The 18,101-nt window shown below is 41.7% G+C and overlaps 1 protein-coding gene across 3 annotated transcripts; it reads right to left on the bottom strand.

Moving 5' to 3' along the window:
• Positions 1-1,870: 1,870 nt before the first annotated feature.
• On the bottom strand, positions 1,871-17,324 carry cplx4a (complexin 4a). 3 transcript variants are annotated; one of them, XM_021622603.3, is made up of 3 exons: positions 16,747-17,324; positions 10,144-10,231; positions 1,871-3,600 (listed from the first exon to the last, which is right to left on the bottom strand). In XM_021622603.3, the coding sequence occupies exons 1-3, from the start codon at positions 16,905-16,907 to the stop codon at positions 3,373-3,375; spliced, it is 477 nt and encodes a 158-aa protein (XP_021478278.1). In that variant the 5' UTR covers positions 16,908-17,324; the 3' UTR covers positions 1,871-3,372. The 3 variants fall into 3 exon arrangements, with proteins under 3 accessions (XP_021478278.1, XP_090047793.1, XP_090047792.1); XM_090191666.1 differs by lacking the exon at positions 1,871-3,600 and adding an exon at positions 3,659-3,718 and having other exon boundaries at positions 16,747-17,278; XM_090191667.1 differs by lacking the exons at positions 10,144-10,231; positions 16,747-17,324 and adding an exon at positions 9,144-9,384.
• Positions 17,325-18,101: the final 777 nt, after the last annotated feature.

The following is an 18,101-nucleotide window of genomic DNA, read 5'->3' as shown; positions in this document are numbered from 1 at the left end:
TATTTAGTTAAATACATAAATAAATAAGAAATAAATACGTGTTTGCTCAATTGTCCAGTTATTTTATTGAATTAATGCTCTTTTTTTTATTCTATTAAATTAGTTGATTAACCTGGCAACCAAAACACACAATAATATAATATGTGATTAGCAACAGCTATACGTGTTATCCAGGTTAGGCTACAGCCAGTTATCTTGATAATTGGACATATTTCAAGTTGGGTTGAATGTGTTGAATGAGTTGAGTGGCCTGTGTAAGCCGGTTGTAGCCTATTATCTGTGAACAAGAAAGCCACGACAGTTTCTGCTCCATTAACTAACCACTTGAGAGGTCATAGTTCACACCGTAGTTACATCGTTACATCTTTAGGCCTATACAGTATATAACCTTATTATGTGAGAGGTTAACCATACAGACCTTCGTTTAGCCCAGTGGCGCAGTGGGCCTGCCATTGAGGTGCAAATAAAATGTCTTAACTTCCTCAATATTGTGGGGGATATGTGTAATTAACACTAAACAAAGATTGACAGCAGTTTGGTAATCCCTGGCCCACATGCTGATTAAGGGGATTTGTTTTTTTCTTTCTCTAAAGAGGTAAAACCCTTAAAACTATTTAGCTTTTCCTAATTGCAGAAGGTAACATTATCCTCTGTTTGCTAAAGAGTCCGGTAGGCACTGCACAAGGAGAGATCCATCTAGTGTCCTGGGAACTTGCAGTCACGATATACTTTAGCTTGTCATTTACAACACAGGCTTGTAACTTAAATATATGTTTTAGTTACAATTAGGGGATGCATATTGGATATAAAAGGGTTATTGGACTCTTGAGTCATTACCATATTTGTAGTTCACAATATTAATTACAAAATCCAGGGCTGGGGGGGGGGGGGGGGGGGGGCAACATGGTTCAAGTCCATTTAGTTAATTAATGTCAAGCATTTAAATTTAATTTTAAAAATCCTCAATGAGTCTATTGAACCTTGGCCTTGACAACCGTATGAGCAATTTGATAGCTGGATATTATACAGCACAGTTTTTATTTGCTGTTATTGTACCTTTGACATTGTTGTGCCTTTGGCTTTGACATTGTTGTGCCTTTGGCTTTGACATTGTTGTGCCTTTGGCTTTGACATTGTTGTGCCTTTGGCTTTGACATTGCTCTGTCTGTTGAAAAGCAGTCATCTAGCTGGCTCACACTAGTATGTGATGATCTATTCTCACACCTTTGAGGTTCCAACTACTCTAATGAGGAATATGTGATGTGTGGGTTTCTAAAATAAAATACTGGCTATATGATTTCATCAAGATACAGTATGTCTTCCTTTCCCCCTATATAACTCTAACCTTCTGTGGAAACTTGAACAAAACTTGTCTTGTCTAGTTTTCTAGCTAACTGAGTCCAATCCAAATCCTTTGAGAGTCTGACATAAGCAGTTAACCTGATGAGGTGGGACAACCTCCTCGGCAACCTTCATCCTATTAACTGCTAATGTTTTACCAGAACATTCCCAATCCGAGGCATTCTGAATCCGAGGCATTCTGAATCCGAGGCATTCTGAATCCAAGGCATTCTGAATCCAAGGCATTCTGAACATTGAACTCACGTGAAACTCACAACATGGAGGGATTCTTCACCCGACCTAAACCTACCCTAACAACAGTTGCTAAATAATCTCAAATTAATTGAAGACCCATTCCTTTATCCAGTCTCTGACAGTGTGCTAGTGTAATTCACAAATTTAAAATCTAATCTAGAGTTTCTTTCGATTTCTGTCTGTTATATCACCCTTTAGGAATATATGTATTTGTGAATAGAAGGCTTTGGATCTGTGAACAGCTATAAGAGAAATAACGTCAAAAAGTCAGCCATTTTATACAAGTCAGTCGGTTTATTTGTCATTGGCTTCTGCATGAACATGTATAATTCTAACAGCACAACATAACCTTACATTTAATATACATATGTTTTAGAGTAATCCAATATCCTTAACATTAGTACTCCAGTGTGTCAGTCAATGTTAATGTACAGTTTGTTTAATTATGGAATAAAGACTATATATTTTATTTAAATGATGGATTGTGCAAAACCGCAAGAATTTATCTCTTACAGGCGTGTTTTATGCTCGTTGTTTTGGATAAACATTGATAGAGGTGATTTGTCAAAGATTTACTATTGTGTGTGTGGAGGAGGATATGCAACAGAATGCATTTTGCAACTGTCCAAAATACTGTCAGTTGAAAAAAAAGTGTAAAAGAAGTGGCCATCATGAGGTGCCATCATTTCCTAATTAACAGATGAAACATGGAGAATAACACAAATTGGGGAGAAACAATCTAGAACAGCATTCATTCACACACATACAAAAAAATACGTACTTTTACAAGTTAAACAAACAGCAAATTACAGGGAGACTTCAAAACATAAACCGATTCACACAAGAAGTTGTTTGGGAAATTAACTTCCATTTCAGTGAAGACCTGCTACCATTGGATGTCGCCAAGCAGATTTCACAGCTTTGATCATTGATAGGGGGAGATAGAGGACTCTCTTAGACCTGGGTTCAAATAGTATCTGTTTTCTTTCAGCTGAGCTTGATTGAGCTTTTATGGAGCCAATGGAATGCTACCAAAAGTGCAAACCAACTCGGTCCGTCCATCTGGCACTCCCCAGACAGGCTCAATCAAAACACTCAAAGGAGACTTTAAAACAGGGGTACTCAAGTACTAGTTGAGAAGGTCCGGTCAAACAAATGTTCTATGTGGCTAAGGTCCAGATGGATAATGTCATTTATCGGCGTAGTAACGAACCCTACCTCACAACCCATTGGACCCCAAACTGTTCACACCCCTCTTGTTGGCGGAGAGAAAATGTTGCAGTTTTAAAGCTAATTTCCTGCAGTTCTACACATTTCACATGGGACAGAGAATTTTGTTGCTATTTCAAAGCTAATTTCCTGCAATTCTACACGTCTTATGTGTGTTTAAATGATACCAGGGGTCAAAGCCCGATCGAGTTCCATTATTTTAACAATAAATAGATGTGGTCCACCAGTTGAGCATAGGAGCTTTAAAATAGCTCAGATACTTATTTTAAACCCAGGTCTGCTGGGTGGAGAGTGGAGATTCTTATAGGATCGGTTTGTTTACAGTCGGTCCTAAATCACTCCCTTTCCCTCCCCCTTGTTCCCTTACACCTCTATGTTAGCATGTCTAATGGTCTTAAAAAGTATAGGCAGTGTGGTGGTACAGCTTCCACCATGTTTTTCCACCTTCAGATCTGCAAACATTGAAGGGTTAGGGCCAAGGGATCGAATCGGGCTAGAATTGGGACCGGCTGTTCATGAAGTGAAATCTTCCATTTTATTTTTATTTTACATGACAGAGCATTTCTCCTCTGCCTTGGCTTTCATCTCCGTCACGGTGGCCGAGGCCTTCTCCTTGAGCTGGTCCATGTCCATGTTCTGGAGGTTCTGAATGCCACCCAAGATGGAGTCCTTGTCCTCCTCCTCCGTGGCATCCTCGTCCACCATCTTGAGCAGCTCCTCGGGTACGTCCACGTCGTCTCCAGCCATGGCCAGCATGTTATCGTCCTGCTCGCTCTGGAGAGAGTAGAGACCGATACAGACATTATATTTATTTTATAGCTTGTAATGTTATTATTAGGTCAGGACATCAGCTAGTAAGATAGACAGAGATCATGTTCTCGTCCTGCTCGCTCTGTTAGAGAAACAATAGAGATTTTACATTAGCTAGCATCGTTAGTTACTGCTCGCTGCCCTTCTCCCACTAAAAGACCAATGCAGACATTAGATTAGCAAGTGAGACAGACAGACAGCCTGAACCTACTACTCGGCCTTTAAAGGGAGAGACCGATACAGATATAAACAACCTCCTACGGGGGCAAGAAAAACGTATGTGAATCCTTTGGAATTACCTGGACTCCTGCATAAATTTGTCATAAAATTGTATCTGATCTTCATCTAAGTCACAACAATAGACAAACACAGTCTGCTTAAACTAATAACACACAAACAATTATACGTTTTCATGTCTTTATTGAACACACCGTGTAAACATTCACAGTGCATGGTGGGAAAAGTATGTGAACCCTTGGATTTAATAACTGGTTGACCCTCCTTTGGCAGCAATAACCTCAACCAAACGTTTTCTGTAGTTGTGAATCAGACCGGCACAACGGTCAGGAGGAATTTTGGACCATTCCTCTTTACAAAACTGTTTCAGTTTAGCAATGTTCTTGTGATGTCTGGTGTGAACCGCTCTCTTGAGGTCATGCCACAGCATCTCAATCGGGTTGAGCTCAGGACACTCTAGAAGGTGTATTTTCTTCTCTTGAAGCCATTCTGTTGTTGATTTACTTTTGTGTTTTGGGTCGTTGTCCTGTTGCATCACCCAACTTCTGTTGAGCTATAGTTAGCGGACAGATAGCCTTACATTCTCCTGCAAAATGTCTTGAAAAACATGGGAATTCATTTTTCCGCCGATGATAGCAAGCTGTCCAGTCCCTGAGGCAGCAAAGCAGCCCCAAACCATGATGCTCCCTCCACCAGACTTTACAGTTGGGATGAGGTTTTGATGTTGGTGTGCTGTGCCTTTTTTTCTCCACACATAGTGTTGTGTATTCCTTCCAAATAATCTGTCCACATAATATTTTGCCAGTAGAGCTGTGGAACATCCAGGTGCTATTTTGCAATCTTCAGACGTGCAGAAATGTTTTTGTTTGGACAGCAGTGGCTTCTTCCGTGGTGTCCTCCCATGAACACCGTTCTTGTTTAATGTTTTATGTATCGTAGACTCGTCAACAGAGATGTTAGCATGTTCCAGAGATTTCTGTAGAAGTCTTTAGCTGACACTCTAAGATTCTTCTTAACCTCATTGAGCATTCTGCTCTGTGCTCTTGCAGTCATATTTGCAGGACGGCCAGTCCTAGAGAGAGTAACAACAGTGCTGAACTTTCTCCCTGTATAGACTATTTGTCTTACCGTGGCGTGATGCACATCAGGGCTTTTAGAGATACTTTGTAACCCTTTCCAGCTTCATGCAAGTCAAAAATTCATAATCAGGTCTTCTGAGATCTCTTCTGTTCGAGGCATATTTCACATCAGGCAATGCTTCTTGTGAATAACAAACTCAAATTTGTGAGTGTTTTTTTTATAGGGCAGGGCAGCTCTAACCAATATCTCCAATCTCGTCTCATTGATTGGACTCCAGGTTAGCTGACTCCTGTCTCCAATTAGCTTTTGGAGAAATCAGCCTAGGGGTTTAAATACTTTTTCCAACCTACACTGTGAATGTTTAAACAATATATTCAATATAGACAAGAAAAATACAATAATTTGTGTGTTATTAGTTTAAACATACTGTGTTAGTCTATTGTTGTGACTTAGAAGATCAGATCAAATTTGATGACCAATTTATGCAGAAATCCAGGTCATTCAAAAGGGTTCACATACTTTTTCTTGCCATTGTACTCGTGTGTTTATGTAGAGGCCAACACAGGCGTCAGATTAGCTAATGAAACAGACAGCCTACTGCAGCTATACTCCTGCCTCATGCTGGATCTGTAGAAACAAGACATCAACAACAGCGTCCGCGTGTAAGACAGACATCAGATTAGCTAGTGTGATAGAAAGATACCATACTACAGCTAGACCAACACAGACAATCAATCAATAAATCAATCTATCAATGAAATCCATACAAATAAATCAAATGTATTCATAACTGATGTTTTTATGTCAGCAGTTGTCACAAAGTGCTTTGCAGTACATTCGACTACCGAGACAGACAGACAACCTCTATCATCCTGTCTCGCTCTGTAGAGACAGATGTTAGATTAGCTAGTAAAACATGGAGAGACATCAAATAAATGAGACGAATACAACAAGTGTAGACTTCACTGTGAAATGTTTACTTACGACCCCCTTCCCAACAATGCAGTTAAAAAGTAGGAACATTTCCAAATAGATGTAAAATATATATATATATAAAAACTGAAAAATTGGGCGTGCAAAACTATTCAGCCCCTTTACTTTCAGTGCAGCAAACTCTCTCCAGAAGTTCAGTGAGGATCTCTGAATGATCCAATGTTGACCTAAATGACTAATGATGATAAATACAATCCACCTGTGTGTAATCAAGTCTCCGTATAAATGCACCTGCACTGTGATAGTCTCAGAGGTCCGTTAAAAGCGCAGAGAGCATCATGAAGAACAAGGAACACACCAGGCAGGTCCGAGATACTGTTGTGAAGAAGTTTAAAGCCAGATTTGGATACAAAAAGATTTCCCAAGCTTTAAACATCCCAAGGAGCACTGTGCAAGCAATAATATTGATAATAATATTAATATTGATAATATTGAAATGGAAGGAGTATCAGACCACTGCAAATCTACCAAGACCTGGCCGTCCCTCTAAACTTTCAGCTCATACAAGGAGAAGACTGATCAGAGATGCAGCCAAGAGGCCCATGACCACTCTGGATGAACTGCAGAGATCTACAGCTGAGGTGGGAGACTCTGTCCATAGGACAACAATCAGTCGTATATTGCACAAATCTGGCCTTTATGGAAGAGTGGCAAGAAGAAAGCCATTTCTTAAAGATATCCATAAAAAGTGTTGTTTAAAGTTTGCCACAAGCCACCTGGGAGACACACCAAACATGTGGAAGAAGGTGCTCTGGTCAGATGAAACCAAAATGTAACTTTTTGGCAACAATGCAAAACGTTATGTTTGGCGTAAAAGCAACACAGCTCATCACCCTGAACACACCATCTCCACTGTCAAACATGGTGGTGGCAGCGTCATGGTTTGGGCCTGCTTTTCTTCAGCAGGGAAAGGGAAGATGGTTAAAATTGATGGGAAGATGGATGGAGCCAAATACAGGACCATTCTGGAAGAAAACCTGATGGAGTCTGCAAAAGACCTGAGACTGGGACGGAGATTTGTCTTCCAACAAGACAATGATCCAAAACATAAAGCAAAATCTACAATGGAATGGTTCAAAAATAAACATATCCAGGTGTTAGAATGGCCAAGTCAAAGTCCAGACCTGAATCCAATCGAGAATCTGTGGAAAGAACTGAAAACTGCTGTTCACAAATGCTCTCCATCCAACCTCACTGAGCTCGAGCTGTTTTGCAAGGAGGAATGGGAAAAAATTTCACTCTCTCGATGTGCAAAACTGATAGAGACATACCCCAAGCGACTTACAGCTGTAATCGCAGCAAAAGGTGGCGCTACAAAGTATTAACTTAAGGGGGCTGAATAATTTTGCACGCCCAATTTTTCAGTTTTTGATTTGTTAAAAAAGTTTGAAATATCCAATAAATGTCGTTCCACTTCATGATTGTGTCCCACTTGTTGTTGATTCCTCACAAAAAAAATACAGTTTTATATCTTTATGTTTGAAGACTGAAATGTGGCAAAAAGTCGCAAAGTTCAAAGGGGCCGAATACTTTCGCAAGGCACTGTATGTATGTGTGTATGTGTATATATATATATATATATATAGTAACACAATAAAATAACAATGACGAGGGTATATAAAGGCTATAAAATACCGGTACCGAGTCAGTGTACTGAGGTATGAGGGTGTTGGGGTGATTGATTGAGGTAATATGTACATGTAGGTTTGGTTAGGTGATTGATTGAGGTAATTTGTACATGTAGGTTTGGTTAGGTGATTGATTGAGGTAATATGTAGATATAAGTAGGGGGTGAGGTATGAGGGTGTTGGGGTGATTGATTGAGGTAATTTGTACATGTAGGTTTGGTTAGGTGATTGATTGAGGTAATATGTAGATATAAGTAGGGGGTGAGGTATGAGGGTGTTGGGGTGATTGATTGAGGTAATATGTACATGTAGGTTTGGTTAGGTGATTGATTGAGGTAATATGTAGATATAAGTAGGGGGTGAAAAGCAGAATGTCCGGGTAGCCATTTGATTAACTCTTCAGCAGTCTTTTAACTTTGGGGTAGAAGCTGTTCAGGAGCTTTCAGGTCCCAGGTATGGCGCTCCGGTACCGCTTGCTGTGTGGCAGCAGAGAGTACAGACAGTGGCGGGAGTCTTTGATAATTTTTAGGGTGTTCCTCTGACACAACCTGGTATCCTGCAATAACTACACACAACCACATGCAAGGCACGGGATGAGCGTCGTTTTAATACCTCACTGGTGAAAACAAATGGTCACTTAGGGATCCTTAGTTTGAGCACACTTAATGCAATAAAGAAGAAGAAGAAGAAGAAGAAACAGATTGACTGAAGAAACTGCAGCAACCTCCAACCTACATTCTAGAACCTGTTGAAACCTCCATTCTAGAACCTATTGGAACCTCCATTCTAGAACCTGTTGAAACCTCCATTCTAGAACCTATTGGAACCTCCATTCTAGAACCTATTGGAACCTCCATTCTAGAACCTGTTGAAACCTCCATTCTAGAACCTATTGGAACCTCCACTCTAAACTCCAGGAAGGCTGATCTGAAACCTGCGTTAGCCTTTCCGTTGTAAACCATGACGACGGCCAGGTGTGAGGATTCTAAAGATGTCCGCCACAGTCTTACACAAGAGACTAATTCCATTAGTTAAACATGCCAGATTTTGCAGTTACTATATACAATCACATTATTCCACCATTCATTGTGTTCATCAGTTGTGATGACTGTCTTGTACAATGCCTTTAATCAAATGTAAAATAATCTATATTTTGGGTTGTCTGTTATGGTGAAACTATACTTGCTGGACTCAATAGTCGTTGTATAGGTTGTATAGCCTTTGTCATGAACATTTCTATTTAAACTAACACGCAAACAAAACAACTGAAACTATACCTATTCATGAAATATGAATATGTTGTCTATTGTTTTGAAGTGTCGTTCCACATATAGAAATACAAATAACTAACAACAAGATTGAATATTGAACTGAATGACTTGTGAGAGGCATTCTGCAAAAAGCAAACACAGAAGCCATTTACGTTCACCTCAGTCAGGATGATTTATTTTCAATTCTTAAATAATATTAATATATTCTGCTTTTTGCTACAAATCAAATGGTTAGAACATTGAACTATCGTATTTTCTTTCAGTAATGACGTATATAAAATCAGAAATCCAACTGTACCTTATTTTCGCTCGTCATAACAACTGGTTAAAAATATCTTCCTTATCAAGCAGCTTTCAATAGATCCAAACAGATTCAGTAGATTATTCTACCGAATCGATCCTAGATGTGGTTGTTGTGGCTGTCAACGTCGCTCAACCAACACTGTCTTCACTCCCCAGAGCCACATTAACACCTAGCAGAGCAGATGGCTTCTGGTCTTGTTTTAAGCCCGCGGCACAATATAGGACACCATGTCAAGTCTCCAGGCCTTTTATGGAACATCTTGCCTTCACCGTAATCTGCTGGCAGTTAGCCACCTCCACCTCCCGCTGTACGGCCTAAGGTAAACTGCCCATGTACTAGGCCAAGGGATAAAAACAGAGTCTAGCCTGTAAACATCAACCACTGCAGGTCAGGCTCAACCACTGAGGTGTTTACCACAGCGCTAGAGGCGTCAATACAGACACCCTGTTTCGAATCCAGGCTGTATCACAACCGGCCGCGTTTGGGAGTCCCATAGGGCGGCACACAATTGGCCCAGTGTCGTCCGGGGTTGGCCGTCATTGTAAATAAGAATTTGTTCTTAATGTTCTTAACTGACTTGCCTAGTTAAATACATTTTAAATGTAAAAATTACATAACCTCATTGTTCCATCCAAAGGTCTCTGCATCTGAGCAATGAACGTGTTTGCTATTTTAACATTTGCTCTACAGTATGTAAACATACAGTATAACATAAAACAGTGCAGAATTCAGGAAGCAAAGTAAAGTTGAAATCATCTACTCTAGAGAGTGACTAGTGACAGGGGGCTGAAAAGATTGTAATTCAGGGGGAATGGATTCTCACAGGGGGCTGAACAGGTTGTAATTCAGGAGGAATGGGTTGTCACAGGGGGCTGAACAGGTTGTAATTCAGGAGGAATGGGTTGTCACAGGGGCTGAAAATATTGTAATTCAGGAGGAATGGGTTGTCACAGGGGGCTGAACAGGTTGTAATTCAGGAGGAATGGGTTGTCACCTTTGGGAGTCTGTACTTGTCTCGTAGGCACACCCGCAGAGTTGCCCTCTCAGCTTTCTTGTGTAAGAAGTCGGCATCTCTTTCCATCCTGAACAACAGAGAAAAGAAATGATTGATTAACTGATTGATGAATTAATTTATATATATAGTGTGACCACACAATGGATAACTTTATATGCATGCATACTGTATACTTGTTTAATTTGTATTCATACAACAATAACGGTCTGAGTATGATCCTGTTTCAACCAAAGGGACAATCAATATACCATACTAATGCAACACATGATACTGTGAAGCTAAGAGGATGCAGCGCTTACGCAGGTTGACCTTAACGTCATGCTACATGTCTCAGGGGTAAAACATTCAGATGGGTTTAGGTAAAGAGGTAAGGAGGTTCACACTACATATTCTCACTGTTCAGTCATATGATTCTTCTGGAATTGGACAAGAGAACATGGAGGGTGTCTGGGCTGGCTGCTATAATAAATAGTTACTATTTATGACTTTATCATCTAATGTGCTGCTTGCTTTCCTCCTATTTAGAAAAATCAAAAGCTGTAAAGTCTATGGCTCCAATGATAGTAATTGATTAAACCAACGTTTCAACAGCTTTCCTCCTGTGTCCTTATTATGGCTTTACACAACCCGTAGCATGTCACACAACCCGTAGCATGTCAACACAACCCGTAGCATTTCATCACAACCCGTAGCATGTCAACACAACCCGTAGCATGTCATCACAACCCGTAGCATGTCATCACAACCCGTAGCATGTCATCACAACCCGTAGCATGTCACACAACCCGTAGCATGTCATCACAACCCGTAGCATGTCATCACAACCCGTAGCATGTCATCACAACCCGTAGCATGTCATCACAACTCGTAGCATGTCATCACAACCCGTAGCATGTCATCACAACCCGTATCATGTCATCACAACCCGTAGCATGTCATTAGGCATTGGGCAGTCAGATTATACAACGCTTGGTCAACTCATTAGTGTATTGACTTTAGGATAATCATTATGAGAATCCTTGGTTGCGATCCAAGTGGCTCCATATTCTCTATATAATGCACTACCCTAGCGGTTATAGCCCTATTCTCTATATAATGCACTAGCCTAGCGGTTAGAGACCTATTCTCTAATGCACTAGCCTAGCGGTTAGAGCCCTATTCTCTATATAATGCACTAGCCTAGTGGTTAGAGCCCTATTTTCTAATGCACTAGCAGTTAGAGCCCTATTCTCTAATGCACTAGCCTAGCAGTTAGAGCCCTATTCTCTAATGCACTAGCATAGCAGTTAGAGCCCTATTCTCTATATAATGCACTAGCCTAGTGGTTAGAGCCCTATTCTCTATAAAATGCACTAGCCTTGTGGTTAGAGCCCTATTCTCTAATGCACTAGCCTAGCAGTTAGAGCCCTATTCTCTAATGCACTAGCATAGCAGTTAGAGCCCTATTCTCTATATAATGCACTAGCCTAGCGGTTAGAGCCCTATTCTCTAATGCACTTCTAGCCTAGTGGTTAGAGCCCTATTCTCTAATGCACTTCTAGCCTAGTGGTTATAGCCCTATTCTCTATATAATGCACTAGCCTAGCGGTTATAACCCTATTCTCTATATAATGCACTAGCCTAGCGGTTAGAGCCCTATTCTCTAATGCACTAGCCTAGTGGTTAGAGCCCTATTCTCTAATGCACTAGCCTAGTGGTTAGAGCCCTATTCTCTATATAATGCACTAGCCTAGCGGTTATAACCCTATTCTCTATATAATGCACTAGCCTAGCGGTTAGAGCCCTATTCTCTATATAATGCACTAGCCTAGTGGTTAGAGCCCTATTCTCTAATGCACTAGCCTAGCGGTTAGAGCCCTATTCTCTAATGCACTAGCCTAGCGGTTATAACCCTATTCTCTATATAATGCACTAGCCTAGCGGTTATAACCCTATTCTCTATATAATGCACTAGCCTAGCGGTTAGAGCCCTATTCTCTATATAATGCACTAGCCTAGCGGTTATAACCCTATTCTCTATATAATGCACTAGCCTAGCGGTTAGAGCCCTATTCTCTATATAATGCACTAGCCTAGTGGTTAGAGCCCTATTCTCTAATGCACTAGCCTAGCGGTTATAACCCTATTCTCTATATAATGCACTAGCCTAGCGGTTATAACCCTATTCTCTAATGCACTAGCCTAGTGGTTAGAGCCCTATTCTCTAATGCACTAGCCTAGCGGTTATAACCCTATTCTCTATATAATGCACTAGCCTAGCGGTTATAACCCTATTCTCTATATAATGCACTAGCCTAGCGGTTAGAGCCCTATTCTCTATATAATGCACTCGCCTAGCGGTTATAGCCCTATTCTCTATATAATGCACTAGCCTAGCGGTTATAGCCCTATTCTCTAATGCACTAGCCTAGTGGTTAGAGCCCTATTCTCTATCTAATGCACTAGCCTAGCGGTTAGAGACCTATTCTCTAATGCACTAGCCTAGCGGTTAGAGCCCTATTCTCTATATAATGCACTAGCCTAGTGGTTAGAGCCCTATTCTCTATAAAATGCACTAGCCTTGTGGTTAGAGCCCTATTCTCTAATGCACTAGCCTGGTGGTTAGAGCCCTATTCTCTATATAATGCACTATCCTAGCGGTTAGAGCCCTATTCTCTATATAATGCACTAGCCTAGTGGTTAGAGCCCTATTCTCTAATGCACTAGCCTAGCGGTTATAACCCTATTCTCTATATAATGCACTAGCCTAGCGGTTAGAGCCCTATTCTTTATATAATGCACTAGCCTAGCGGTTAGAGCCCTATTCTCTATATAATGCACTCGCCTAGCGGTTATAGCCCTATTCTCTATATAATGCACTAGCCTAGCGGTTATAGCCCTATTCTCTAATGCACTAGCCTAGCGGTTAGAGCCCTATTCTCTATCTAATGCACTAGCCTAGCGGTTAGAGACCTATTCTCTAATGCACTAGCCTAGCGGTTAGAGCCCAATTCTCTATATAATGCACTAGCCTAGTGGTTAGAGCGTTGGGCCGATAACCAGAAGAATGCTGTTTTGAATACTCGAGCAGACAAGGTGACCCTCTCTCACCCTGAAAAATAACACATTTCACTGCACTTATCGGGTGTATATGACAATACAACATATTATTTATTTTGGCCAGAGCCCTATGGGATTCCCTAGGGCCCTGTTCCGTGAAGGGAGCAGTATACAGCATTGTACGAGATCTCCAGTTTCTTGGCAATTTCTCGCATGGAATAGCCTTCATTTCTCAGAACAAGAATAGACTGACGAGTTTCAGAAGAAAGGCCGTTGTTTCTGGCCATTTAGATCCTGTAATTGAACCCACAAATGCTGATGCTCCAGATAGTCAGCTAGCCGAAAGAAGGCCAGTTTATTTGCTCTTAAACAGGACAACAGTTTTCAGCTGTGCTAACATATTTTCAAAAAAGTGTTTTCTAATGATCAATCAGCCTTTTAAAATTATAAACTTGGATTACACAACGTGCCATTGGAACGCAGGAGTGATGGTTCCTGATAATGGGCCTCTGTACACCTATGTAGACATTCCATTTTAAAAATCTGCCGTTTCCAGCTAGAATAGTAATTTACAACATTAACAATTTCTACACTGTATTTCTGATCACTTTGATGTTATTTTAATGGACAAACAAAAGAAGCTTTTCTTTAAAATACAAGGAAATGTCTAAGTGACCCCAAACTTTTGAATGGTATTGTTCATAGGGGCGGCAGGGTAGCCTAGAGGTTAGAGCATTGGACTAGTAACCGGAAGGTTGCAAGTTCAAATCCCCGAGCTGACAAGGTACAAATCTGTCGTTCTGCCCCTGAACAGGCAGTTAACCCACTGTTCCTAGGCCATCATTGAAATTAAGAATTTGTTCTTAACTGACTTGCCTGGTTAAATAAAGGTAAAATAAAATAAATATGAGATGAGTAATGCAAAATATGTATTACATGATTAAAGTTACTAGTGTTCCATTATTAAAGTGATTTCAGTGATTTCAAGTCTATGTATATAGGGCAGCATGTATATGTGCCAACCTCATTGGTGGAGAGGGAACTGTTTCCCCTAGCCAATTAAACGTGAGGATTATTAGTTGGCCAGATTGAGGGCTTGGGCCAGATTGAGGATTAGGACAAATTACCCAACACAGAAACAGTACACTGAGTGTACAAAACATTACCATGACATAGACTGAACAAGTGAATCCAGGTGAAAGCTATGAATCCTTATTGATGTCACTTGTTAAATCCACTTCAAATCAGTGTAGATGAAGAGACAGGTTAAAGAAGGATTTTTAAGCCTTGAGACATGAATTGTGTATGTGTGCCATTCAAAGGGTGAATGGGCAAGACAAAATATTTAAGTGCCTTTGAACGGGGTATGGTAGTAGGTGTCAGGCGCAACAGTTTGAGTGTGCCAAGAACTGCAACGCTGCTGGGTTTTTCATGCTCAACAGTTTCCCGTGTGTATCAAGAATGACCCACCACCCAAAGGACATCCAGCCAACTTCACACACACAGGAAGCATTGGAGTCAACATGGGCCAACATCCCTGTGGAACGCGTTGGACACCTTGTAGTTTCCCAATTAATTTAGGCTTTTCTGAGGGCAAAAGGGGGTCAACTCAATATTAGCAAGGTGTTCCTAATGTTTTGTACACTCACTGTATAACACTAACTCCTGCTCTGCTCTGAGAGTCATAGGCCGAAGACACCCAACACAAAATGAGGAATACAAAATGGTTATGAGGTGGTCATACACACTCTTATAATGCATTATAACTGCAGGCTTTAAGTAAAAGTGCTTTAACATTTAGCATCAGATCTATGTGCAGCCATTTTCCACCAGACGACAACAGAATTGTTCACTAAATCATGGGAGGAAGGGCTAATCTGGTTACATAATCTGGTTACATAATCTGGTTTGGCTGAAGCGTCCATCAGAAGATTATATTTCTGTAAAACATCAACATGTCAAATTAAATCAAATATTATTATTGGTCACATACACATGGTTAGCAGATGTTATTGCGAGTGTAGCGAAATGCTTGTAACATGTCAGTGTTAGGCTAAGGCTATGCTATATTTTGTTGCAATATAGAAAATTATTACACACAAATAATGTAACCTTTATGGTCTCATTTGTTGATTGCTTAAATAAATGTAAAAAAATCTTAATTTTATTGAATGTTTAAACATACAATCTACCCGCAGCGAAGCAGCTCAACATTGGCATTCGGTCATCTAAAAGACTCCCATCCAGAGAGACCCACAGGAGCAACCAGGGTCAAGTGCCCAGCTCAAGGGCACGTCAAAAGATCTCCCACCAAGTCAAAACGGGGACCCGAACCAGCGACCTAGCAGCCACCAGCCCAAGATCCTAACAGCCAGACCATCAACCATCCAAGACCCCCCTCCCCCACCCAAACAAAAACTCTCCCTCTGTTGTCGCCAGTTCCAAATCCCAACCCTCAGTTTCCCTCAGCCCATCCCACCTATCTCTGCTGACCACACTCTTTGTATTTCTACACGCCATACAGTATCTTTCAACTATGCTGTGATGTAACAAACAATTTGAATCTAATTGAATAGAATCCAGAGATTGCGAGTTAATGTTTTGGACAGTCACTGAACATGCCCTACTCGGCAGCAGCCAAATCATTTTACATAATAAAACAAAATGGCTGCCATGGCAGTGAACCCACAGTTATGAGCTCTTCCTCCTGTTTGTCAACTAGTACCTGTCTGAAATTGTGGATATGGATGAATAAACTGGACAGAGTGTTGAAATGATTCGAGATAGGCAGTAAGATTACTTTTGATCTGTGATTTTTCACTTCACCATCAAAGCTCCTCCTACAACGTCGCAGTTAAATTAAATCACCATGGGTGAAATTCAGCAGCCATTTTAAAATCCTCCTGGAGTCTTAATAGTTCAGGCTCTAAATTAGACTGAACTGAATTCACTTTTCAAAATGTAAGACTATTTTAGAGACTAATTTACAAACCATTTTACAGACCATTTTACAGACCATTTTACAGACCATTTTAGAGACTAATTTACAAACCATTTTACAGACCATTTTACAGACCATTGATCCTTTTGAGTGTTACTCAAATTCAATGTCAGCAAGCCAGTCTGGCTTCAAAAAAACATTGTTGATATCACAGCAGAGGGTCAACGATCAGAGATTAATTGTGTAATGGTGGTCGTGGTTGTAAAAATTGCAGTTTGAGTTAAGGTGTCTGCTCTGACCTTGAGTGACAAAACCATCAAGAAAATAAATAGTGCAAAAATAAACTAATTGTAATCTGTAACGTCAGGAATAAATGTTGATAAATTTAAGTTATGAATTCAACAACTTTTCAAATTAACGAATAATTTGCAAGGTGATTTCCTGCAGAATTGCTGCATGGTGCTTGTCAAGGTCAGATAGAATAGGGGTGGTGGAGCCGACACTCTGTAGAGTTAGCCAGCCATGTTGTCTCATAGCCATTCATGATCCAACAACACCAAAACAAAATGGAGGTCACTCGGCGGTCAGGGCAGGTTACTTACTTCTCCTCCACCAACTGTTTTTGGTACTCCTCATACTCCTCGCGTGTCATCCCTGCTGCCTTGGCCGGGTCTGCAGGGGCCGCCTCCGCTTCCTCCTCTCCTCCACCCATAGGATTCAAACCAGCCAGTGGGTTAGGCATCATGGTCTTGATTAGGAACATCTTGATCCCCTATAGAGTTCTGCTGTACTAGGATATATAGATATTATATTATTGTAAATAGGACTAGTTGCTTCCCTGGCTTCTACCGTTGGGTTGGGATTGCTAGCGGTTGGTTAGGTCCAATGGGATCCTGTATATTCTGTCTAGCTAACCTGTCCTGCTGCCTGGGTGTGTAATGAAGGATGCACTGACGGCTAGGGAACAGACACCAACAACAAAAAATACGGTCAGCCGTAATCTGGATTAAACCTCACTACAGCCCCACGATGCTAAGAGGCAGATGGCCTGGTTTTCTGACTCTATTTTTAACACACAACTTTAAGGATTGATATTGATAAATGGGACAGGTTCAATCAATGACAGAATTGGTGTATAGCACAATGCAAAAGGTCACAGTCAAATTTTGGGGATTTCAAGATCCCAAGACATTCTTGTTCCCCTGTCACATTAGTTGTTGCATCCGCCCGCCCACTGCTAGTTAATCACATTACTGAACAAGGTTTGGCCCCTCCCATCTGCCAGAGATATCTGTTTATATCCTGGATGAGTTGGGGGGAGGGGGAGCTGAGGGCTGGAAGAGCTGAGGGTGGGGGGAGGAGGGGGAGCTGAGGGCTGGAGCAGCTGAGGGTGGGGGGAGGAGGGGGAGCTGAGGGCTGGAGGAGCTGAGGGTGGGGGGAGGAGGGGGAGCTGAGGGCTGGAGGAGCTGAGGGTGGGGGGAGGAGGGGGAGCTGAGTGCTGGAGGAGCTGAGGGTGGGGGGAGGAGGGGGAGCTGAGGGCTGGAGGAGCTGAGGGTGGGGGGAGGAGGGGGAGCTGAGGGCTGCAGGAGCTGAGGGTGGGGGGAGGAAGGAGAGCTGAGGGCTGGAGGAGCTGAGGTTGGGGGGAGGAGGGGGAGCTGAGGGCTGGAGGAGCTAAGGGTGGTGGTGGGGGGGGGGGGGTTGTTGAGGGCTGGAGGAACTGGGGGGGGGGGCTGAGGGCTGGAGGAGCTGGAGTTGGGGGGGGAGAGCTGAGGGCTGGAGGAGCTGAGGGGGAGCTGAGGGCTGAAGGAGCTGGGGGGGAGCTGAGGGGGGACTGAGGGCTGGAGGAACTGGGGGTGGGGGGAGCTGAGGGCTGGAGTTATATAAAGAAATCTTTATGTAACAGCATGAAGAATAACGCAACGTACATTTGTGTACAGAGTGTGCAGAATGCAGGGTT

The sequence above is a fragment of the Oncorhynchus mykiss genome, chromosome 12 (genome assembly GCF_057628025.1).
Source record: "Oncorhynchus mykiss isolate SJ-2025 chromosome 12, ASM5762802v1, whole genome shotgun sequence".
Taxonomy (NCBI): Eukaryota; Metazoa; Chordata; class Actinopteri; order Salmoniformes; family Salmonidae; genus Oncorhynchus; species Oncorhynchus mykiss.
This window is presented reverse-complemented; position numbering and strand designations above follow the sequence as displayed.

What these genes read in the sequence shown, in the direction of transcription:
- cplx4a (XM_021622603.3), bottom strand. Translation starts at nt 16,907, where the DNA reads ATGTTCCTAATCAAGACCATGATGCCTAACCCACTGGCTGGTTTGAAT. An exon ending in AAACAGTTGGTGGAGGAGAA is followed by an intron (nt 10,232 to 16,746) that starts GTAAGTAACCTG and finishes TCTGTTGTTCAG; the next exon opens with GATGGAAAGAGATGCCGACT. An exon ending in ACAAGTACAGACTCCCAAAG is followed by an intron (nt 3,601 to 10,143) that starts GTGACAACCCAT and finishes TACTCTCTCCAG; the next exon opens with AGCGAGCAGGACGATAACAT.